Genomic DNA, 25,744 nt, shown 5'->3' on the forward strand with positions numbered 1-25,744 from the left:
GGCTGTGTCCATTTTGGCCTGCATCAGGACTCAGCATTTCCTGCTCACTCCTCAGGCTCTAGGCCTCTATTCACCCTCGACCCACCATCCCTCTACCTGACCAGTCCTTTACCCAACCTCTACTCACCTCTAACTCCACTCGCTCTGCCTCTACCCACCCCATCCTATACACGCCCCTCTACTGCCTCTCCCCTCAACCTGTTCCTCCCTCTACCCGTCTCTCACCCTCTAATCACCCCTCCCCTACTCGCCCTGCCCCTCCCCTTTTACCTCTTCCCTATCCACCCCTTCTTCTACTCATCCCTCCCTCTAACTGCCCCTCGCACCACCATAACTTCCCCTGCCCATTACTCCTCACCTACACCCTCTGCTCACCCCTGCTTACCCACCCACTCAGGCCCAGCGCGCTGCCGATCAGCCTTTGCGGACAGCCACCATCTCTCTCTTCACGTGCAGGGCCGAACCAGCCGTCCCTGGGGTCCGCGCGGGTGCAAGCGCTGAAGGCCGTGGTGACCGGGAGAAGTGCGCTCGCGCTGTGGAAGGGCCGTCCGGTGCCAGTCGCGCGGGGCTCGCGTTGCCCGGGGGCCGAGCGCAGCCTGCCATGCCCGTCGCGCCGACAGGAAATCACAGGCGCTCGCCAATCCGCCGCACCGCTCGACAGGTGGGAGAAGTGACTGGTTGTGCGGGGAGCCTTCCAACTGGCTTGCCGGCTGATGACATCGACAGACTTCTCGTGTTACAATTTCTCGTGTTACAATGGGGAAGGATGTGCAATGAAGGGGGAGGATGGTGGGGGTGACATTACCAAAAAACAGCATCGGCTCTTGCTGCAGGGCAGGCCACCTCTAATACATTTTTGAAATGATCTTGCGGGCCAAATATAATTATATCGTGGGCCAAATTTGGCCCACGGCCCAGAGTTTGGCATGTGTGCTCTAGACCCTTCCCCAGAAAGCCTGGGTCACGGCACAAGATGTGGTCCCTGTCCATTGGGAAATAAAAGCCTGTAGATCTGTAATTCCGTCTCAGCCTCTCGAGTTATTTACTGCGCGTCAGTCCCCTTATTGACTGCTGCCTGCTTTCTGCCACTCCCTTACACACTCGGTGGAACTATTACCTCTCAGGTCCTTGGGATTTATGAAGAAACCGGGGGGGGGGGGGTGCGTGGAATGCCCATGATCAAAGGAGAGCATGTAAATGCCCAAGAGGAGTACCCACAACCAGGATTGACCCTGGGATGCTGGACCATGAAAGCTAACCAGCTGCACCACTCTGTCTTCGCCCAGCACAAAGCAACAGTGTGAGAAGATGTCTTGGTTTTACTCGTGACACAATTAGTTTTGTCAAGTAAATGGGTAGGATTGAGGGGAGGGGGGAAACGAGGAAAATCTCATTTCACACAGCAAGCGTATGCAGAGCCCAAAAGGGCAGGAGAAACAGATTAAGAGTAGATATTGAAATGAAGCTCAGTATTTTCTTGGGCAAGATGGGGAGGAATGTGAGGACAGACAAGTAGAATTGATGTTTCTTTTAGAACAGCCACAACAGGCAAAGTAGCCCAGTTACAGGCTGAACAGTGTTCCTGTCAGGTTCATCAATTGCCCTTCAACCTCTCCACCATCTTCCTGCCACGCCTGACACAGGCGCAATGAGGAGAGAACAGCAGAACTCACAGGATTACTGGTTTAGCCACTTCAGTATCCAAATGCCCAGATGAAAGATGTAATTACAGAAGTTGAGACCCCACTAGCCCTGGTCATTGGCTGAGGAATGGTTGGAACACATTACAAAGCAGCGCACCGGCTGAGCAATGAGGCAAGCAAAGGGATGGCTCCAAGCTGGTCCCTGCTGACAATATTAATACTGCAGCGGGAAAACAACCCCAGAGAAGGTGAACTCCAATACCTGGAGCTGCGATGGAAACAGTAAACACTACAGCACGTACAGACCCTTTGGCCCATCTGTGCTGAACTATTATTCTGCCCTCTCCCATTGACTGACACCCAAGCCATATCTCTCCATTCCCCTCCCATCCATGTACCTATCCAAAGTTTTCTTAAATGTCAAAATCAAGCCCACATTCACCACTGCAGCTGGCAGCTCGCTTCACATTCTCACCACTCACTCTCTCTGTGAAATTCCCCCTAAATTTCCTTTAAACATTTCAGTTTTCACCCAGTTCAGTAGATCAGCCTCAGTGGAAAAGCCTGCCTCCACTTACTCTATCTATACCTCTCTCAAAAAGGAGCACTGCACACAGTTTGTTTTAGATTTGAAATGCAATGATGTGGCAGAAATAGGCACAAAACAAATTCAATTACTAACAACCACCATTCACACAATTTAAACGGTGCTTGCCAAATTTTCCAGTGGGGATTATGTGGGAACAGCTGATAGAGTAGACATTCAGGGAACTGAGTGCCTTCACTACAGGTAGTAGGACAAGATCACTGGTACAATTATTGTGCAAGTGTAAAAAACCAGGTTCAACACACAAATACAACATTAATAAAGTCCTTACAGGAAAATGCTAGAAATATTACAGCTGTTAAGAAAATATTGAGATAAATTTTCATTCATACAACTGAGACAGGCTCCAAATATTCAGTGCAACACCAACAATTACTCGCAGTGAGTACTACTTTAATCTTCCACAGATGGAATGAGTCAGTGGGATTGGGGATGGGAATGGGTTTGGGGGGAATCAGGGATGGGAACAGGTTGGGAGGGATTGGGGACAGGAACAGGTCAGGGGTATCGGGGATGGGAAGAGGAACGGGTCAAGGGGATTTGGCAGGGGAACAGGAACTGATCGGGGGGATCAGAGAGGCAAACGGGAACGGGTCAGGGGGAATCGGGGATGGGAATGGGAATGGGTCGGGGGCATCAGGACGGCAATAGGAATGGGTCAGGGGCATCGGGGATGGGAAGAGGAACGGGTCAGGGGGGATCGGGGATGGGGACAGGAATGGGTCAGAGGGGATTGATGACAGGAACAGGATGAGGGCATTGGGAACAGGAACAGGTCAAAGGAATCAGGGACGGGAACGGAAACAGGTCAGGAGGATCAGGGACGGGGATGGGAACAGGTCAGGGGATCAGAGATGGGAACAGGAACAGGTCAGGGAGATCGGAGATGGGAATGGGAACAGGTCGGGGGGATCTGGACTGGGAACAAGTCGGGGGCATTGGGAACAGGAACGGGAACAGGTTGGGGGGATCAGGGATGGGAATGGGAATGGGTCGGGGGGGGGGGATCAGGGATGGGAACAGGAAAGGGAACGGGAACGAGTCGGGGCGATCGGAGACGGGAACGGGAATGGATCGTGGGGATCAGGGATGGGAACAGGAGTGGGTCGGGGGATCAGGACGGGAACAGGAATGGGTCTGGGGGCTCAGGAAATGAATGGGAACAGGTTGGGGGAATCGGGGATGGGAGCAGGTCGAGTGGATCGGGAATGGGTATGGGAACGGGTTGGGGGGGATCAGAGATGGGGATGGGAACAGGTCGGGGTGATCAGGGACGGGAACGGGAATGGATCGTGGGGATCAGGGACAGGAACAGGAGTGGGTCGGGGTATCAGGACGGGAACAGGAATGGGTCTGGGGGCTCAGGAAGGGAATGGGAACGGGTTGGGGGAATCGGGGATGGGAACAGGTTGAATGGATCGGGAATGGGTATGGGAACGGGTTGGGGGGGATCAGGGACGGGAATGGGAATAGGTCGGAGGGATCGGAGATGGGAACGGGTCGGGGGGATAGGGTTTGGGGATAGCAAAGAGTCGGAGGGATCGGGGTTGGGAAAGGGAGCGGGTCGGGGGATCGGAGTTGGGATGGGAACGAGTCAGGGGGAATCGGGGATGGGAACGCCAATGGGTCTGGGGGGGAATCAGTGATGGGAATGGTATCGAGTCGGGGGGGATCTGGGATGGGAAGAGGAATGGGTCAAGGGGATTTGGCATGGGAACAGGAATGGGTTGGGGGAATCAGAGATGCAAATGGGAACGGGTCAGGGGGAATCGGGGATTGGATCGGGTTGGGGGGATCAGGGATGGGAACGGGGATGAGTCGGGGGGGAATCAGGGGTGGGAACGGGTCGGGGAGATCAGGGACTGGAACATGAACAGGTCAGGGGAATCGGGGATGTGAACGGGAATGGGTCGTGGGGATCAGGACAGCAATAGGAATGGGTCAGTGGGATCGGGAATGGGAACAGATTGGGGTATCAGGGATAGGAACAGGTCAGGGAGATAAGGGTTAGGAAGAGGAACGGGTTGGGGGATCAGGGATGTGAACGGGAACGGGTTGGGGAGATAAGGGATGGGAATGGTTTGGGGGGTTTTGGGATGGGAATGGGAAGGAGTCGGGGAATCATGGTCGGGGATGGGAACAGGTCAGGGATCAGGGTCAAGGACAGGAATGGATCGGGATTGGGAATGGGTCTCGAGGGAATCGGGGACAGGAACAGGTCGGGGGATCAGGAGTGGGAACAGATCGGGGGATTGGGGTCAGGGACGGAAATGGGTTGGGGGAGATCAGGAACAGGAACGAGAATGAGTCAGGGGGATAGGGAATGGGAACAGGTTAGGGGATCAGGTACGGTAATGAGTTGGGGAGGATCAAGGATGGGAATGTGTCGGGGAGATTGGGGACGGGAATGGGAACAAGTCGTGGGATCAGGGATGGGGAAGGGAATGGGTGGGAGGGGATCATGGATGGGAACGGGAATAGGACGGGATTGGTTGGGGGCATTGGGATGGGAATGGGTTGGGGGGAATCAGGGACAGGAATGGGAAGGGGTGGGAAAAGGAATGGGATTAGGTCGGGGGGATCAGGATGGGAACGGATCTGGGGGAATTGGGGACGCAAACGGGAACAGGTTGGGGGGTTGGAGACGGGCAGGAATAGGTCGGGGAGATCAAGGATGGGAATGGGTCAGGGTGATCAGGGATGGGGAAGGGAACGGGTCAGGGGGGGAATCAGGGATGGGGAAGGGAATGGGAACAAGTCAGGGGATCAGGGATGGGAATGGGTACAGGTCAGGGGGATCAGGGATGGGGAAGGGAATGGGAACAGGTCATGGGGATCAGAGATGGGAACGGGAATAGGTCGGGGGGGGGATTAGGGACAGGGAAGGGAACAGGTTGGGGGGATCAGGGACAGGGAAGGGAACGGGAACAGGTCGGGGGGATCAGGGATGGGAACGGGAATAGGTCGGGGGTTCATGGATGGGAATGGGAACAGGTTTGGGGGGATCAGGGGTGGGGAAGGGAATGGGTCGGGGGGGGGATTGAGAATGGGAACAGGTCGAGGGCATCAGGGACGGGAACGAGAAGGGGTCGGGGGATCAGGAATGGGAACGGGTCTGGGAGGATCAGGGATGGGAATGAGAACGGGTCAGGGGGATCGGGGATGGGGATGGGAACGAATCGGGGGATCAGGGACAGGAACAGGAATGGGTCAGGAACAGGAATGGGTCAGGGGGATCGGGGTCGGGAGTGGGAACGGAAATGGGTCGGGGCCAGGAATGGGAACGATGGGTTGGGGGGGATCGGGGTTGGGACAAGCCGGGGGGAATCAGCGATGGGAAAGGGATCAGTGATGGGTCAGGGGGACGGGGATTTGTTGAGGGGGATTGGGGATGTGTCCAGGGGGATCGGGGATTGGTTGAGGGATCGGGGATGTGTCCAGCAGATTTGGGATGTGTCGGGGGGGGGGAGATTGGGGATGGATCCAGGGCATTGGGGATGAGTCGAGGGATCGAGGTTGGGTCTGGGGGATCGGGGATGGGGACGGAAATGAGTCGAGTTGATTGGGGTCAAGGACAGGAACGGGAACAGGATGTGTCGGTGGGATCGAGGTTGGGGATGGGAATGAGTCGGGGTGATCAGGGTCAAGGACGGAAATGGGATGTGTCGGGTGGGGGGATTGGGTCAGGAGGATCAGAGTTGGGAACGGGATCAGTGATGGATTGGGCGGGATCGGAGATAGGAATTCAAATGGGTTGTGGGGATCGGGGATGGGGACGGAGATGGCAGGGGGATCGGGGATGTGTCGGGGGAACAGCGATGGGGACAGGGATGGGTCAGGGAGATCGGGGATAAGAATGGAAACGAGTTGGGGGGATTGGGAACAGGTCGGGGAGAACAGGGACGATGTTGGGATTGGGTATGTCGGGGGATTTGGACAGGTATGGAGATTGGGAATGGTTGTGGGGAATATGTGGTACACACAGACACTTGCTCGGGTCATCACTGTCATTGGAACAGACATTGGGCCAAAGGGGGCTGTTTCCTTTCTGTAAATCTTTCTGACATTGACAAAATTGAAACTGCCTTTTCTTCCAAAACAAACCACTGGTTTCTGCATTGATGGAAGGTAAGCAGCCAACCATCCTACAGGGTCCTCGCTATTGAGCGTGCATGTGTACAGTGGTGTGTGGAATGCTGTTTTGTTGGGTTGTACACGGACAGTCAGATGACACTGAACTCGACCCTTCACAGTGCACCCAGGACCTCATACTGCTCAGTGACACGATTCTCTTACCAGTTTATAGCAGCTGCACCCCGGTGGCGAGGAAGCAGTGATGGGTGGTAGATGATTGATCCGTGCTTCGGCTGATCAATAACGTCCATGGGGATGAACTGGCTGCAGAATGGGAGCACGTTCAGCTCTGCACCCACAGACTTGTAGGCTTCCACGACATCGGGAATTGGCTTGCCTTTCAACCTCCACCTGGGAAATTTGAAGACAGGGGTCCCATCCTTGTCTGCTGCAACCGCTGAGGAGAAAGCAAATGCTCAACTCAGCTTCTACATGTGTAAATGAAGCTCCGGTTTATCCTGTGCCTTCTGATGGCCTTTAGGTCACGAAGGAGGTCAGTGAAGTTCCAGCACCTGCTCTGTCACCCCACCCGGCGGTTTGTACAGCTCCCCTCCCTCCCTGTGTCCCAGCCAGGGCAGGCTGTTGCTCTCCTTATCAGTCAGGAACTTTGAAACCAGCCTAATGTTTTGAGGTTAGAAATGTAGCAACAACTTCACTTAATTGTAAATACTGAGTATCAATCTTTATATAAGTTCAATTATGTTCCTTTATTAAAAAAGATTAAAGCAAATTTAATTTAATGGAAAGATCTTCCGTTAACTTTAATTGGTCGAGTTAATTGTATTAAGATGAATATTTTTCCCCATATTCAATATTTAATTCAATCAATAACGTGTTCTCTTTCAAAGGGATTTTTTCAGAATTTAAATAAAGCCATGAGAGAATTTTTATGGAAAGGTAAATTACCACAGGTAGCATTATATAAACTTACTTGGAAGTATGCGTTAGGTGGGCTTCAATTACCTCATTTTCAAAATTATGATGAAGCAGCCCAGTTGAAATTTATTAGTAGACTGATGGATTTGGACCAACCCCCGAGTTGGGCTAAAGTTGAGATGGCTTGTATTTCTGAAGTTGAGGTGCATCAATTTATATTTCGATGAAATGTAAATTTGTTGCGGGAATATAATATGCCGATATTAAAACATCTATTAAAGGTATGGACTAAAAAAAAGATTTTAGGATCAAAAGGTAAATTGTCAATTTTAACTCCACTATATAACAATCAGCTTATTCCTTTTTCAATGTTTAATAATCATTTAAAGAGTTAGGACTCTAAGGGTATAAAGATGTTACAGGACTGTTTTGTAGAAAGACAGTTTCTTTTAATCAACTGAAAGAGCGTTTTGATATTGCTGAAAATTCTTTGTTTGTTTATTATCAACTTCGAGCTTTGGTGAAAGATAATGTATAGTAGAGATGATTTTACCTGTATTGACGGAATTCGAGTCTTTGATTTTTTTCTGTACCAAAAAAGGGTTATATTTCTGTTATGTACCAAGTATTACAAGTCAATATGGATAAGCCGGAATGGGAAAAATCTAAGCTTAAATGGGAAAATGATTTAGCATTTGTTTTTCCTGAAGATTATTGGGCAGATACGTGTCATGATAGTTACTAAATTGACGAATGTGTGGGATGGAATGGTTAATTATAACTTTCTACATCAGTTGTATTTAACCCCAGAGAAATTGAAAAAATATGGTTTTAGTCATTCGGACTCTTGTTTTAGATGTGGTGTATGTTCTGGTACTTTTTTTACATGCTGTTTGGTCTTGTGTTCATGTACAACCATTTTGGCAAGAAATTAGATTAATTTTGGAAATATTATATGACATTAAGTTACCGTTAATTAGATCCATCTATTTTTTAATGGGTTATATGATTCCTTTAAAGGAATTAGGGTTGGATAAATTTCAAATTGCATTTGTATATTTAGCATTGTCTGTAGCTCGAAAATGTGTAGCAAGTACATGGAAAGATAACATAGTTAATGCGATGGCAAAATAAATTGAAAGCTTGTATTGTTATGGAAAAAATTACATATGATCTGCATGACAATTATTCTTTTTTGTTAATAAGTGGTTACCATATTTGGAATATATGCATTTAAATGTACTTTGATTTATTATATAGTTTCTGTTTATATATTTTTGGCTCTCCTTAAGAGAGCTAGCTAATGGGGTGGGGATTTTTTTTATTATTTTTTCATATATATACATATAAAATTGTCTTTATGGAATGTATTCTGTATTATTACTAATGATCTTTCAAATAAATAGTTATTAAAAAAACATCTGTCCTGGCCCCCTCCGCGCTCACACACAAGGACAGGATTCCCTTTGTCCTCACCTACCACCCCACCAGCCTCTGCATCCAACACATCCTTCTCCACCATTTCCCCCACCTGCAACATGATCCCACCACTAGACACAAATTCCCCCTCTCCGCCTTCCACAGAAACTGTTCCCTCCATGTCTCCCTTGTCCTCCCCAACAATCGTCCCCTTGGGACCTACCCCTGTGACCACAGGAGATGCTCCCTCCTCCCTCACCACCATTCGGGGCCCCAAACAGTCCTTCCAAGTGAAGCAACATTTCACTTGTGAATTTGCAGGAGCCATCTCCTGCATCCAGTGTTCCCGCTGTGGTCTCCACTGCATTGGAGAGATTAGGCACAGACTGGGAAATCACTTTGTTGAGCACCTCAGCTCTGTTTCCTTCAATAGCACGGATCTCCCAGTGGCCACCCATTTCAATTCTCCATCCCATTCCCTTGCTGGCATACCTGCCCATGGTCTCAAGCACTGTCAGACTGAGACCAGGGAACAAAGATTTCTTTGACTTTTCCCTGTAACTCAGATCCTTAGGTCATGGTAATATCCTAGTAAATCTTCTCTGCATTCTTATTGATACCCTTCCTGTAGTTGGCCAAATCTGCACACAATATGTTGTCCTACTTTACACTGGGCACCTCAGCTCTGTCCCCTGCAATAGCACGGTTCTCCCAGTGGCCACCCATTTCAATTCTCCATCCCATTCCCTTGCTGGTATGCCTGCCCATGGTCTCAAGCACTGTCAGACTAAGACCATCTGTAAATTGAAGGGACAATTACCGATCTTTATACTGACCTTTCTGGCTTTCGTTAACCCCCCACTTCTTCCCCTGTTGCCTTTCCCCATCCATTCCATCTCTGTCACAAGGACATGATAAATTCTCACCTAATCCTTTATCACATCCAATTAACACCTTTTGTTGGTCTGGATTCCTCCCCTTTTGTCTGAATTCTGAGAGTTCTTGCTTCTGGCTTATTCTGCTTATTCCAGGCCTGAAACATCAGCAATATATCTCTGTCTCCTATAGACCTTGAAAGACCAGCTGAGTTCCTCCAGCATTTTGGTGTGTTTACTACAATCACTGCATCTGCAGACTTTCATGTTTCACTCAAATTTTACCCAGTTGGCCTAATCTTCCTATGCCTGAGCCTTCCTACCATGTGGGACCTTATATACACTTTACTAAAATCCATATCAATAACATCAATTGCTTTGCCTTCTTTATTACTTCTTTAAAGTTTCCCATCGTTTATGAGCCATGATTTCCCTTTGTAAGATCAGCACAAATCCATGCTGGCTCTCCTCCATTTCCTCTGCAATCACCAGCTTCCCTCCTCCCCCTTCCTTCCTATCCAAGAATGTCCCTCTCAGGCCTGACCCTTCTCCCATCACCGCTTAGCTCCTCAAATCCTTTCCCCCACCCTGTATTCACCTGCCACATGTCAGCTGGTGCTCTTCCACCTCCCCCTGTAGGTTTTGGAGGGTGGGAAGAAACTGAAGCCCCTGGGGAAAACCCTGCAGACACGGGGTGAATGTACAAACTTCTTAGAGACAGTGTGAGATTCGAACATCAGTCCCAATCGCTGGAGCTGTAAAGGCGTGGTGCTGTTTCGCTAACTGTACTGCTCCATAAGGACAGGGATGTGTGCATTGATGAGGCTTTATAAGGCACCAGTGAGACCTCATTTGGAAAACGGTTTTGAGCTCCTTATTTAAGAAGGGATGAACTGGTGTTGGCAATGGTTCAGAGAAGATCTAAAAGAATGATTCCTGGAATGAAGGGATGAGGAACATTTGACGGCTTTTGGACTGGACTCCTTGGAGTTCTGAAGAATGAGGGAGATCTCATAGAATAATTTCAAATGTTAAAAGGGCCTTGACAGGGTAGATGTGGCAAAGTTGATTTCCATGGTAGGGGAGTCAAGGACAAGAGGGAACAACTTCAGGATTGAAGGGAACCCATTTAAAAGAGTGATGTGATCAAATTTCTTCAGCCAGAGAGTGGAGAACCTCTGGAATTTGCTTCCACGAGCAGCTCTGCAGCCAGGACATTGTGTGTATTTAAGGTAGAGATTGATGGGTATCTGAATAGTTAGGGTATGGGGAGAAGGCAGGGGAGTGGGAGAATGGTGGAGCAGACTCTTTTCTGCTCCCACATTTTATGGTCTAGCATCGACGGTGAAAGAAGCATGAATGCAGTGTGTTACTGACTGGGGTGCACTCTCACTCACCCAAAGGGTCAGCCTTCCCATCCCGGTCAGGGACTGTGAATACACCAACCACCTTGTGGCCTTGCTTCCGCAGGTTGCTGTAAACCTCCTGCCCAAACAAACTCTGCCCAATTAAAGCAACTTTCAACTTATTTTGGTAACAAACCTGAAAAGCAAAGAAAGCTGAATCAAACCTCAGTGCTGGAGGGAATCAGCCAGGTACCCCGAAGGGAGGATTGGAAGAGAGGGGGAAGGAGAAGGAGGAGGAGAGGGGGACATGAGGGAGAGGGGGGAGAAGGGTGATGGAAGAAGAAGGTAGACGGGGAGGGGTGAGATGGGGGAAGGGGTGGATGGGGTACAGATGGGGGAGAGGGATGGAAATGGGGGTGTGATAGAAATGGGGCCAGGGAGGGGAGATGGGGAGAGGGAAGGAGATGGGGAGAGGGTGGAGATGGGGAAGAGGGTAGACGGGGAGGGGCGAGGGGGGAAGGGGTGGATGGGGGAGGGGCTGGAGATGGGGAGGAGTGGAAATGGGGTCAAGGAGGGGAGGGGAGGGGGCGGAGATAGGGGAGGGGATGATGGGGAGAGGGGTGGAGGGGGAGGGGTGTTGGGGAAGGGAGGGGTGATGGGGAGGAAGGGGAGATGGGGAGAGGGGTGGAGATGGGAAGTGGTGGGGGAATGGATGCAGAGAGGATTACAGGATTGGGGTCTGGACAGAGGAAGGAACAAAATACAGATTGAGAGTGCTGGGGGGGGCGTGGGAGATGTGGGGTGAGGAGGTGGGGGCAAGGGACGCGGATGCAGTAGGGAGGGCAGGGGGAGAGAGACTGGGGGTTGGAGAGGTGGAGGAGAGGCAGAGGAGGTAAGGGGTGGGGGATGTGAGGGGTCAGGGTTGGGGAGTGGAGGAGACGGGATGAAGGCAGGGAGGGTCAAGAGGAGGGGGAGGGTGTGGATTGGAGAGAAGACCAGGGCAGGGGGTGACAAGTGGTGGACTGGATCCTCCTGACGCTGATGGTGGACGAGAGGAGCGAAGATATCCGGGTGGAGGCGGAGTAGGGGTGTGGGGATCTGGGCGGGGTGGGACGGGGGCGGGTTGGAGGCGGGGTGGGACGGGGGCGGGTTGGAGGCGGGGTGGGACGGGGGCGGGTTGGAGGCGGGGTGGGACGGGGGCGGGTTGGAGGCGGGGTGGGACGGGGGCGGGTTGGAGGCGGGGTGGGACGGGGGCGGGTTGGAGGCGGGGTGGGACGGGGGCGGGTTGGAGGCGGGGTGGGACGGGGGCGGGTTGGAGGTGGGGTGGGACGGGGCGGGTTGGGACAGGGGCGGATTGGAGGCGGGGTGGGACGGGGCGGGTTGGAGGCGGGGTGGGACGGGGGGGGGGGTTGGAGGCGGGGTGGGTGGGGTGGGTTGGAGGCAGGGTGGGTGGGGTGGGTTGGAGGCGGGGTGGGACAGGGGCGGGGTGGGACGGGGGCGGGTTGGGACGGGGGCGGGTTGGAGGCGGGGTGGGACGGGGGCGGGTTGGAGGCGGGGGCGGGACGGGGGCGGGGGCGGGTTGGGGGCGGGGTGGGACGGGGGCGGGTTGGAGGCGGGGTGGGACGGGGGCGGGTTGGAGGCGGGGTAGGACGGGGGCGGGGCCGGCTCCGCTCCTGGCCCAACACCAAGCCTGATGCAACATGTCCTTCGGATAGCGGCGCCGCACCGTGACAGGGGTGTCAGGACTGTCTGTCGGAGCGGCGGGGCTACAGGGGTGCGGGATCGGGCATGGGGCAGGTCTGGCCAGGCAAGTGGCACCAACTTACCCTTCGGAGCACGGGGCAGCTCCGGACTCTGACCGGGAAGCGAAGAAGGAAGTGAGTGGGGCCGCGAGAAAAGATTGACACCCGATGATAGGTCGCGGAGCCCGGGGGGACGGGGAGAGATCCAGGGGGGAGGAGGGAGAGCCCGAGGGGAGAGATATCGGGGGGACGGGGGAGAGATCCCGCAGAGTCGGGGAAGTGTGGGGACTGAGGGACGAGGGAGAGATCCCGGGGGAACGGGGAAAGAGATCCCGGGGAGAGATGACGGGGGGGAGGGGGAATCACGGGGAGAGTGGGGACTGGGAAACGTGGGAGAGATCCCGGGATGGGGTGGGGGGAGAAATCCCGGGGAGACGGCGCCGCCCGCCCGCCGCGCCTCACCGCCGACGTGGAGAGCCGCCGGAGCGCCGGGCCGGCCGCCCTCAGCATGGTTCCCCGGAGCAGCAGCGCAGTGACTGAATGCCAGACCACCGTAGCTCGCGCCCGACACAGGGCATGCGCGTCCCCGCAGCCCGTCCGCCCCGCCCCCGATCCGTGGCCATCGCCCTGAAGCTGCCCGCTGAGGAGATCCAGTAGGTGGTCCGCGGCTCCCCGTGGTCCGTACGTCCGTCGACTCACCCAGGGCTGACAGCCGCACTGCACGTACGCTCATCATCTGCACAGTGAGAAGGTCAAGGAAGAGGCACAAAGTGTGTGTTCACAACTGGGGTTGGGTCTGTCTGTAGGCACTTTCAGGTGGCCAAATTCCTCGCTTGTAAAGCCAGATATTATGCCAATATGCGGCTGTTGGGAGGCCACTTGAAAGCGCAGGAGGCGCCTGTGAGGCGGGCTGGGCGGGATAATCGCAGGAGCAGGGAGGTCATCCCCTGCACATGAATGCAGCAGCCTGAAGGCGGCTCATCACTCACTGTGTGAAGATTCCTCCTAATGTTCCCCTTAAGGGCAGCACAGTTGGTGTAGTGGTTAACGCAATGCCTTTATAGTGCCAGCGATCGGGACTTGACTGGGGTTCAAATCCTGAGCTGTTTGTAAGGAATTTGTACATTTTCCCCGTGTCTTCGTGGCTCTAGATTCCTTCCACCCTTCAAAAAAACCATACTGGGGTGTAGGTTAATGAGGTGTAAATTGGGCAGCACAGACTTGTGGGCTGAAATGTATGTTTAAATTAACATCTCACTTTTCACCCTTAACCCATGTCCTCTCATTCTTGCCTTACCCAACCTGAGTGGAAAAACCTGCTTACATTTATCGATGCCCCTCAGAATTTTGCATACTTCTATCAAATTCCCCTCAATCTCCAGGGAACAAAGATTTCTTTGAGCTTTCCCTGTAACTCAGTTCCTCAGGTCATGGTAACATCCTAGTAAATCTTCTCTGCACTTCATTCTTATTGATACCCTTCCTGTAGTTGGCCAAATCTACACACAATATGTCGTCCTACTTTACACTGCGCCTCATCTGCGAGCAGAGAAGGCTGGCAATGGACAGATCAATAAGGGAATGGGAAGAGCGTTTGAAACAGGAGGCCACTATGGATAGAGAGAAGGTGCTCTATGAATGTCCACCAGTCTGCACGTTGTCTCACCAGTGCAGAGGAAGCTGTGTCAGGAGAATTAAATGAGATCGATGAGGGCCAAGCAGTGGCAGATTAACCATTAGGCAGAGTAGGCTGAAGCATAGGGGCCCGGAAGGTAAGAGGGCCCATCATGTTAGTCCTGGGTCCACCTGCCAAATCAAGCCTTGCAGAAGTCACGTGTTCACCTGTCAATCAGCAGCGGGGTCTTGGTCCCATCTATCAATTCAGGCTCCGCCGGTCCCAATGCCGCCTGTCAATTACTGCTCGCACATGTGTCTGAGGTCTGCCTCCTGCGGCAGAACTAGGCTCATGTAGCATTGCTCACAGGAGGTTTACTTTCTAAAACAAGACTCCCTTCTGTGTTATTTTGTATCAAGACATTTTTTAGAAATAATTTTATTTATTCTTTTGTAACTATTGAACTTCAAATTATTCAGGGCTAGCAGATGACTTCTGTCAGGTAAAGTTTTGTTTGATTTTAATGAAGTTTTTCCTTCCCTCCTCCAACCAAACCCCAACTGGTGAATTCCCAGCACATGCCTGGCAGAAAAATTTAGAATATGTGAGGGCATCAAGACCAAAGGCTAATAAATGGAACAGTTTCGCTTTATTCTATTCAACAAAGAGTGGGGGTCATGGGGCGGGGGGGGGGGGCGAAGTAAGGTGGGGGCCTTACAAAAGCTCAGCCTAGGCCTGGATGGTAGTTAATCCGCCACTGGGGTCAAGGAGGTACAGGCGGACCTCTGCCTCACCTGAAAAGATGGTTTGACCACTGGGTAGTGGTGAGGAAGGAGGTGAAGGGACGGGTGGCAGGGGTCAGAGAGGGGTGCGTCGGGAGAAATGAGGAAACAAGGAATCACAGTGGGAGTGGTACTTGAGGAAGGCGAAAGGGGCTTGGGACGGGAGGGAAAAACACGATTAGAGGCTGAAAGAAGGGGGGTGTGGCGAGATGGCGTAGGAAGAGGACGTGTAATTCCACCTCTCCCCAGCTGAACAATTTTAATACCTGAAATTTAAAGACCATTCAGTTTTTAAAATTACTTCTGAAAAAGTTTTAAAGAGTTTTTATAGTCATAATGAGAGGTAACAAGGCTCAAGCTACAAAAAAGACACAGTTTAAAAGTGCTGAAGAATTGAGGCCTACCTCATCGAAGGATGCACAGAGGTTGATTATGGCACAGCCGAAGATCCAATAGACCACTCAGGCCAAGGTTTCCATCACCCCGGCGCCTTTCTTGCATTGTGCAACGCAAGATGGTGCCAGTATGGTAACCCATCCCTTGGAGAAGGGGAGCACATCGGACTAGCTACCGACATGCTGAACCCAGGTGCAGAGGAAGAAGGCCTGCGCTACTGGGCCCTAGCCGATCTGGGCATGTGCGAAGAGTTGCGCTTGCGTACAACCCCCGACCGGGCCCAGGCTGCCGGGACATCTCTCTCCTGACAGGCTGACCCACAGTCGGATAGCCCGGGCCGAGGTGGTGGCCTTGGATTCAGAGGAAGAAGATGAAGAATTAATTGAGACACCAGAAAATGAAGCAGCAGTAACATTATGTGCTGCTAGAATTATTCAAGGTAGGCCTCTAAAATCCCAAAGAGTTTCAAGAATTAAATCACCTACTTTGCAAACTTTTCAAACTACAAGTGGAGGAAGACACTACTTTGTCGGTTTCTGAGAAGTTTATGCATCAGATGAATAATATGGCAACTCAAGTTATGCAGGGATTTAAAGAAAATAAGCTTCAATTGACTGAATTGAGAGGAGATGTGTCATTAATTAAACAAGATGTAGCTAAATGTTCGAGAGCAGTAGATGTGGTGCAGGATTAATTTAAAGACATTAGGTGGGCATTTCGTGATTGCACTGATACTGTGGAATGATATCCTGAAAGAAATGATTATATGGAACATTGTGCTACGGAATGGAATGTTCAAAAACGAGAATTTCTGAAGAAAATTGACTCACTGGAAAATCAAAGTAGACGGTAATAATGTTAAGATAGTGGGTGTGCCAGAAGATATTGAAGGAACAGATCCGGTGAAGTTTTTTCGGAAATGGTTACCAGAGATGTTGGGAAAAGATGCTTTTCCAGAAGGATTGGAAATGGATAGAGCACATAGAGCGATACAACGGAAGCGTTTTCTTTATCAACCACCGCGAGCAGTGCTTATTCGTTGTTTACGATATCAGGATCATGAGATAATTTTGCGTTTGGCACTTCAGAAGTCTCGACAGAATCAGGGTCCTATGATGGTTCAGGGTAACAGTTTTTTTTATCCAGATTTGTCAGGATGTGATAAGACGACGTAAAAAGTTTAATCCAGCTAAAGCTGTGCTATGGAAGAAGGGTTATCGGTTTGCGTTTAGATCCCCTGCTGGGTTGATGTATAGGTTTGTGTTTAGAAACCTGCTGTGTTGAAGTTGTTTTATGGTCATTTTCAGGCACAGTTTTTTGACAATGAAACTGAAGCTTTGACTTTTGCAAATTCTTTGCCAAATAATCCTCATATTTCTGAGTTGCAGAAACAATTGAAATCGCAGGGATCTCCAAAGCAGAATGGGAATGGTAATAGCAGAAAGAAAGTGGAGGAACAACATCTGATCCAGAGGAGAGATGATGATCAAGTTTCTGGTGCTGTTGGTGTTGAAGATCAAGCAACTGGTGTTATGGGTGTTGTGGACTGAATTCTTTAATACCACTTAGTGATTTTTTGAGATACGAGAATATCAGCTGAGGTGGGGGGGGTGGATGGCTCTGTGCCTTCTGAAGTCATCTGCCACTAGTGGTTTAGACCACACCCGGTTTGTAGAGGGGGGTACCACTTTTGGGGTTTTTATTCCCTTTGTTGCAATTGTTTTCATTTTTTGGGGGGGGGGTTAGTTTTACTTTTTTTTAATTAAATTTTATTTTGGGTAGACTTAGAGAGAAGAGGGTTTTTTTTTCGGAGCTTATACTTTTGTGAAGGTTTGTTGTGTTGGGTGTCATTTGTTAAGACAGAATGAGTAAATTGAATTTTGCAACATGTAATGTAAAAGGGGTGAACCATCCGATAAAGAAGAAACGTGTGTTGGATTACATTAAGATGAAGGTGGATATTGTTTTTCTGCAAGAGACCCATCTGCCGGAAAAGGAACATTTTAAACTGAAGCGAGATTGGGTTGGACATGTCTTGGCATTTTCCTTCAATTCTAAAGCCAGGGGAGTAGCGATTTTGATACACAAAAAGGTGCTTTTTATTTTAGAATCTTTTTTCTGAAAATGCTGGAAGAGTTTTGAAGGTTAATTGTTTTCGGAAGCTTGGACTTTAATGAATTTGTATACACCAAACTAAGATGATGTACAATTTGTTACAGATCAGTTTTACATTTGAATCAATCAAATGAGAATATTATAGTTGGAGGGGATTTTAACTGTTGTTTGGATCCACTATTGGATAAATCTCCAAAAATTGTGAAGAAAACTTGCAAAAAGGGTAATTGGGGGATTTAAATTTGGTTGAAATATGGCGACGAATTAATTCAACTGAGAAAGATTATTCCTTTTATTCTGCACGTCACGAATCATTCTCAAGAATAGATTTCTTTTTGGTATCAGCTCATTTACAAGGTAGGATTGAACAAGTGGAATATAAGAGTAGAATCATGTCAAAGACCATTCATTGTTGTTGATTTCTTATAATGTTCTTATAACGTTGGTGGGAATGAATTATTGTTGGAGATTGAATGAGATGTTGTTAAAAAGGCCTGAATTTATTTTGTATGTGAAAAATCAGATTAAGTTTTTTTTAGAAACAAATGAGGGATCTGTACAAAGTAGATTTATGTTGTGGGATGCTTTAAAAGCATATTTCTGAGGTAAATTATTAGCTATACAGCTAAAGTGAATAAGCAATATAAAGTAGAAAAAGAAATTGCAGTATTGGAAAAAATATTTCAGAAAAATGCAACAGAAGAGAACAAGATACAGTTATCTAAATTGAAGCCTCGTTATAATACAAAGCAAACTGATAACTATGAGAAAATGATTCAGAGATCAAAACAGCATTATTACAAATTAGGGGAAAGGGTGCATAAAGTTTTAGCATGGCTGTTGAAGACTGAACAAGTCTCTAGAACAATTAATACAGTTCGGGGAAATTCAGGAATTACATAAACCACAGGAGATTAATGAGGAATTTCATGTTTTTATTGGGATTTATATGCATCTGATGGGACTGCAGATATGGAACAGATTGATTCTTTTTTGTCAAATTTGAACACCTTTATTGGAAGATGAGGATATTAAGTCGTTAGATAGTCCATTTACTGATCTGGAACTTAAGTAGGCAATGCCAAGTGGAAAATCACCTGGTAGGAACGATTTTACGACAGAGTTTTATAAAGAATTTCACAATTTGTTATTTCTGGTGTATATGGATGTACTTAAACAAACTACAGAAACAGGTTTATTTCCTGAGTCGTTTTCAAGAGCATTGATGACGGTTATACCAAAAAAAGAGACCCATTAAAAGTTGTGTCATGTAAACCTATATCTTTATTGAATGTAGATTATAAAATTGTAGCAAAAGTTTTAGCAAACAGATTGGCTAATTTTTAACCAAAACTAGTACATATAGATCAAGCAGGATTCATTAAGAACAGATAATCTGCTGATAATATTACTAAATTCATTACAATAATCAATGCATCAATGCTAGATGATGAAAAGGCTTTTGACCGTGGGGTGGAAATTTTTACTTAAGGTGTTAGAAAGATTCAAATTTGGACCACTCTTATATACCAATCCTTCTGCACGGATGGTGACGAATGGACAGATTTTGCAGGTATTTAATTTGTTTAGGTCACCAGCCTTATTTGCATTGGTTATAGAACCTATGGCTCAAGCAATTAGGCAAAATGTAAATAATAAGGGAATTACAATTGGTCGACGAGAGTATAAAATTAATTTATTTGCCGATGACATGTTGATATATTTGTCTCAACCTAAGAATTCTTTAGAACCTCTACAGGATTTGTTAAAATATTATGGAACAATGTCAGGTTATAAGGTAAACTGGGATAAAAGTGAGATATTACCAATATCAGATGGGGATTATTCAGATTGTATGCAACTTAAAAAATTTAAATGGTCGGATAAGATTAAGTGTTTTGGTGTAACTGTAGATAAGGAGTATCAACATTTGTATAGTTTAAATTATTTACGATTATTAAATAAGATTAAGCCTGATTTAAATAGATGGAAAGATTTGCTGTTAACATTGATTAGTCGGGTAAATTGTATTAAAATGAATATATATCCTCGTATTCAATATTTGTTTCAATCTATTCCTTGTGCTATACCGGGGAAGTTTTTAAGGAATTAAATAGAGTTGTCCATTTGTTTTTGTGGAAAGGTAAACTATCTCGAGTATCTATGCAAAAACTGACGTGGAAGTATGATTTGGGAGGCCTCCAACTGCCACATTTTCAAAATTATTATCAAGTAGCACAGTTGTAGTTTATTAATAGATTATTTGATATTGATCAACTACCGATGAGGGCTAAAGTGGAAATGGACCAGATACAGGAAAGATCAATACATCACTTTATATATAAATGGAAACCTTTGCTTTTACGATATAAAGTACCTGTATGGAATCATTTGATGAGGATATGGAATAGGATCAAAGGATGTGTTTTCAGTTAAAACTCCATTATATCAGAATCAATTAATTCAATTTCCTATGCATAACTCCTAATTGAAGAACTGGGACTGATATCAGTGGAAGGCTGTTTTGAAGTAGGTTCATTTCTTTCGTTTAATAGACTTAGAGAGAAGTTTGGTATATTGGAGAATACTTTATTTGCTTATTATCAAGTAGGCAATTTGTTAATAAAATGTTTTGACCGAGAATTAATATTACCAAGTCAATCAAAGTTTGAGAAATTAGTCATTTGAGGAGTCACGTGATGGAGTAGTGGCCGGTCAGGGAATTCCAGCCCTCTCCAGAAAAGTTGAAAAAAAAACACACAAAACACAAAGGTACAAGAATAAAAATTAAAACAAAGTAAAAGTAAAGGTGAGAAGAAAATGGCAGCGATGAGAGAAAAGCTGAAAGCAACGGGAAGAAGAGAAGAAAAAAGAACGTCGGAAGAAGAAGGTGAAGGCCTTACCTGTCCGAGGAGGCCCACCACAGAGAGAGAAGCCAGCTCCCTAAGGTCGGTGGAAGTCCCGAGCTCGGGACTACAAAAATGGTTCGCGGAGCCGAGTAAAAGTGCGCAACCGCGCATGAAAAAAAACATTGACGGGAGGGGGGAGCAGCTGAGGAGTCGCTCTCCACAGCTGAGAATGACAGCTGCAACACAACAACAGGAAGAGAACACAGAAAACAACGAGAACAAGAAAGAAGAGAGCAAAAAGAAAACAAGGCAACAACAGATGGCCAACCCAGAGTAAGAAGAAGAACATAGAGAAATGGAAGAAGAAGGGAAAGGCAAGACAATGGATATTTTTTTTTTAAAGAATATATGGAACCAGTAAAAGAATGGCAATTACAAGAATTTAATGAAATAAAAAGAAGAATTAAGAGTGCAGAAGAAAAAATGAATAAAATAGAGATGGTCATATCAGAGATAGGAAAAAGAGTGGATAATGTGGAAGAACGAGAAATAATCGTAGAAATGGAAGTAGAGGACTTAAAAGAGAAATTAGAAGAATCTAATAAAAAAGTTAAAGAGGCACAAGAGCTGTTAGCTCAGAAGATAGATATAATGGAAAACTATAATAAAATAAATAATATAAAAATAGTGGGCCTTAAGGAAGATGAAGAAGGCAAGAATATGAGAGAATTTATAAAAGATTGGATCCCCAGGGTCCTAGGAAGACCAGAATTACAGGAAGAAATGGAAATAGAGAGCGCTCATAGAACACTAGCCCCGAAACCACAGCCACACCAAAAACCAAGATCCATTTTAGTAAAATTCTTAAGATATACAACAAAAGAAAAGATATTGGAGAAAGCAATGAAGAAAATAAGAGAAGACAAAAAGCCACTGGAATACAAAGGTCAAAAATTTTTTTTCTATCCAGACATAAGTTTTGAACTCCTGAAGAAGAGGAAGGAGTTCAATACAGCAAAATCGATCCTATGGAAAAAAGGATATAAATTTATGTTAAAGTACCCAGCAGTACTTAAAATAGTTATTCCAGGGCAACAAAACAGACTATTCTCGGATCCGGAGGAAGCACGAAAATTTGCAGAACAACTACAAAACAAGCAGAGAGATGAAGAAATGTAATGAGAGTAAAAATGACCACGATCTATATGTATGTGTGTATATGGGTATATATATATATATATATATATATATATATAAATATCGAGGTGTATGTGTATATGTGTGTACATGAATGTATCCGTATTTAGAGGAAAATATATAGAGTTTAGATAAGAATTAATAAGGAATGAAAGAGAACAGAGGAAATAAGGAGGGAATTAAAAGAGTGACCTTTGTTATATATGAAAATTGAAATCTTTTCCGGTGGGGGCTGGGTGGGGAGGAGTTACGGTCACTGCAAAATCAATTGACGCTTGTGAGTGAATTTGCAAATCCAAATGGAGAGGGGAGATGTGGTTGCCTGACAAGGGATAAAGGGCAACTCAGGAGGGGGAGGGGAGAATGGGGTTAAAGAGGTTTTAGATAGGAGAATAAGGGAAATGTTTGATGTTTTAGAAATGTCTTATAAAGTGTTCAAAACAAGAAAGCAGAAATAGATAAGAAGGAAAGGTGATGATGAGGAAACGGAAAGGGAAGATAAACAAAGTATGAAATTGCTACGTTGAACTATATGACTTTAAATATTAACGGAATACATAACCAAATCAAAAGGAAGAAACTGCTAAATTTACTGAAAAAAGAAAAAAATGATATAGCATTCGTGCAAGAAACACATTTAACTGAAATTAAAGAGAGATTGGGTAGGACATGTAACAGCAGCGTCATATAATTCAAAAGCTAGAGGAGTAGCTATATTAATCAGTAAAAATGTACCAATCAAAATAGAAGAGGAAATAATAGATCCAGCAGGGAGATACGTAATGATAAAATGTCAGATATATTCGGAGTTTTGGAATTTACTCAATGTATATTCACCTAACGAAGAAGAACAAAAGTTTATGCAAGATATTTTTTTGAAGATAGCAGACACGCAAGGGAACATGTTAATAGGAGGGGATTTCAACCTTAATTTGAATTCAAATATGGATAAAACTGGGAAAAAATTAACAGAAAGAACAAAGTAACCAAATTTATAATTAAATCGATGCAAGAAATGCAACTTTTGGATTGTAGAGCTCGTTGAAAGAATCAAAGACTTGTTGATCCAAACCAAGGCTTTTATTAGCAAAAGACAGGAGCTCTTCACAGGTGGCCGACCAGTCCGGAATGATGCGACCTGGCTAGGGACACAACCCTTTAAGGCCCAGACAATAGGCGTGGCTTAGCTCTCAGCCAATCGCTGTAAGCACAGTCTAGATACAGTAACTATATACACTATGTACATTGGTGATAGATCTGTACTATCACATGGATATATTGAGGAAACAACACCCAAAGGAAAAGGAATATTCATACTATTCGGGTAGACATAAAACATACTCAAGAATAGACCTATTTCTGTTATCAGCTCGTATGCAAGACAGAGTAAGAAAAACAGAATATAAAGCTAGAATATTATCGGACCATTCACCCTTGATATTGACAATAAAGCTAGAAGACATCCCTCCAAGAATGTATAGATGGAGATTAAACTCCATGCTACTTAAAAGGCAGGATTTTAGAGAATTTATTGAAAAACAAATAAAAATGTATTTTGAAATAAATACGGAATCAGTGAAAGATGTTTATACTATGGGACGCAATGAAAGCGTTCATCAGAGGGCAAATAATAAGTTATGTAACCAAGATGAAGAAGGACTACAATCAGGAAACAGAGCAGTTGGAAAGGGAAATAGTAAATATAGAAAAAGAATTGGCAATGAAGGAAGACACAACTAAAAGAAGAGAATTGGCAGATAAAAAAATAAAATATGAAACACTACAAACATATAAGGTGGAGAAGAACATAATGAAGACAAAACAGAAATATTATGAACTAGGGAAAAAAACGCACAAAATCCTAGCATGGCAGCTTAAGACAGAACAACCTAAGAGAATGGTATTGGCATCAAGGAAAAAAGACAAACAAATCACATAAAATCCAATGGAGATTAATGAAAACTTCAGAGATTTCTATGAACAATTATACCAAACTGAAAACGAAGGGAAAGAAGACAAAATAGATGAATTTTTAACTAAAATTGAACTACCAAAATTACAAATAGAGGAACAAAATAAATTATCAGAACCATTTGAAATAGTAGAAATACAAGAGATAATAAAAAAAACTACCAAATAATAAAACACCAGGAGAGGATGGATTCCCAATAGAATTATATAAAACATTTCTTTGGCTTGGCTTCGCAGACGAAGATTTATGGAGGGGGTAAAAGTCCACGTCAGCTGCAGGCTCGTTTGTGGCTGACAAGTCCGATGCGGGACAGGCAGACACGGTTGCAGCGGCTGCAGGGGAAAATTGGTTGGTTGGGGTTGGGTTTTTCCTCCTTTGCCTTTTGTCAGTGAGGTGGGCTCTGCGGTCTTCTTCAAAGGAGGTTGCTGTCCGCCAAACTGTGAGGCGCCAAGATGCACGGTTTGAGGCGATATCAGCCCACTGGTGGTGGTCAATGTGGCAGGCACCAAGAGATTTCTTTAGGCAGTCCTTGTACCTTTTCTTTGGTGCACCTCTGTCATGGTGGCCAGTGAAGAGCTCGCCATATAACACGATCTTGGGAAGGCGATGGTCCTCCATTCTGGAGACATGACCCACCCAACGCAGCTGGATCTTCAGCAGCGTGGACTCGATGCTGACAATATTTGACAATATACAGACAATATTTGTAAATTTATTAACAATTCATGCAGTAGAAGGGAGTAAAGCGCCAACAGTAGCAGTTGCTTTAGACGCAGAGAAGGCCTTTGACAGAGTTGAATGGAATTATTTATTCAAAGTATTGCAAAAATTCAGTTTACCAGAGAAATATATTAATTGGATTAAAGCATTATATAAGGGGCCATTGGCAAAAGTGACAGTAAATGGATATATATCAAAGCAATTTAATTTAAGCAGATCAACAAGGCAGGGATGCCCACTATCACCCTTATTGTTCGCGTTAGCTATAGAACCACTAGCAGAATTGATAAGAACAGAAAATAAAATAAAAGGGATAAAAATAAAAGACAAGGAATATAAAATCAGTTTATTTGCAGATGATGTTATAGTATACTTAGCAGAACCAGAATTATCAATAAAAGAATTACATAAGAAATTGAAGGAATATGGAGAAGTGTCGGGTTACAAGATTAATGCAAATAAAAGCAATGCCAATGAATAATGCGGATTTCTCAAAATTTAAGAAGGAATCACCATTCAGATGGCAAATGCAAGCAATAAGATACCTAGGTACACAAATAAATAAAAACCTCGGCCATCTATATAAACTCAATTATTATCCACTAATGAAAAAATTACAGGACGCTTTAGAGCATTGGAAAGATTTACCACTAACACTAATAGGAAGGATAAACTGTATTAAAATGAACATTTTCCCAAGGATACAATACCTATTTCAGGCATTGCCAATACACTTGACAGAGAAATTCTTCAAAGAGTTAAAGAAAATAATAAGGAAATTTTTATGGAAAGGGGGGAAACCGAGGATAGCACTAGATAAATTAACAGAATGGTATAAACAAGGAGGCTTACAACTGCCAAACTTTAAAAATTATTATAGAGCCGCACAATTAAGATACCTATCAGATTTTTATCAAACAAGGGAAAAGCCAGATTGGACTAGATTAGAACTAGATAAAATAGGGGAGAAGATACCTGAACACATATTATATAAATGGGATGAAAAATTGGTACAATGTAGTTCTCCAGTATTACATCATCTCCTCAATATTTGGAAGAAGATTCATGAAGAAAGGAATAAAACAAATTACCAATTACCAAAACTAATACTGACGCAAAATCAGTTAATTCCTTTTACAATAGATAATCTTTCCTTTAGAGAATGGGAGAAAAAAGGGATCAAAAGAATAGAAAATTGTTTTTCAGGAAATAAATTTCTATCCTTTGAACAAATGAAGGATAAATATAATATAACTCAAGATACAGTGTTGGCATACTACCAACTGAGATCCAACTTCAAGGACAAATTGGGAAGCAGTCTGAGGTTACCAGAGGGAAGTAATTTTGAATATGTGATTACAGATACAATGATAATCAAAAAATTTATAACAAATATGTATATTAAACTGCACGAAAAGGAGAATGAGGAAACAAATGGTAAAACAAGATTTAAACA

General features: G+C 45.7%; 1 protein-coding gene across 1 annotated transcript in view; it reads right to left on the reverse strand.

Moving 5' to 3' along the window:
• The window catches only part of aldh1l2 (aldehyde dehydrogenase 1 family, member L2), a 94,018-nt gene extending 80,786 nt beyond the window's left edge, over positions 1–13,232 (reverse strand). The window contains exons 1-3 of the mRNA XM_069909979.1: positions 13,105–13,232; positions 10,952–11,096; positions 6,547–6,781 (exon numbers count right to left, since the gene is read on the reverse strand). Of these exons, the coding sequence (XP_069766080.1) occupies positions 6,547–6,781; positions 10,952–11,096; positions 13,105–13,152 (428 nt within the window). The 5' untranslated portion in view covers positions 13,153–13,232. The remainder of the gene's footprint in view (positions 1–6,546; positions 6,782–10,951; positions 11,097–13,104) is intronic.
• Between the last annotated feature and the right edge of the window lie 12,512 nt (positions 13,233–25,744).

This window comes from Narcine bancroftii, chromosome 13, assembly GCF_036971445.1.
Source record: "Narcine bancroftii isolate sNarBan1 chromosome 13, sNarBan1.hap1, whole genome shotgun sequence".
Lineage (NCBI taxonomy): Eukaryota > Metazoa > Chordata > Chondrichthyes > Torpediniformes > Narcinidae > Narcine > Narcine bancroftii.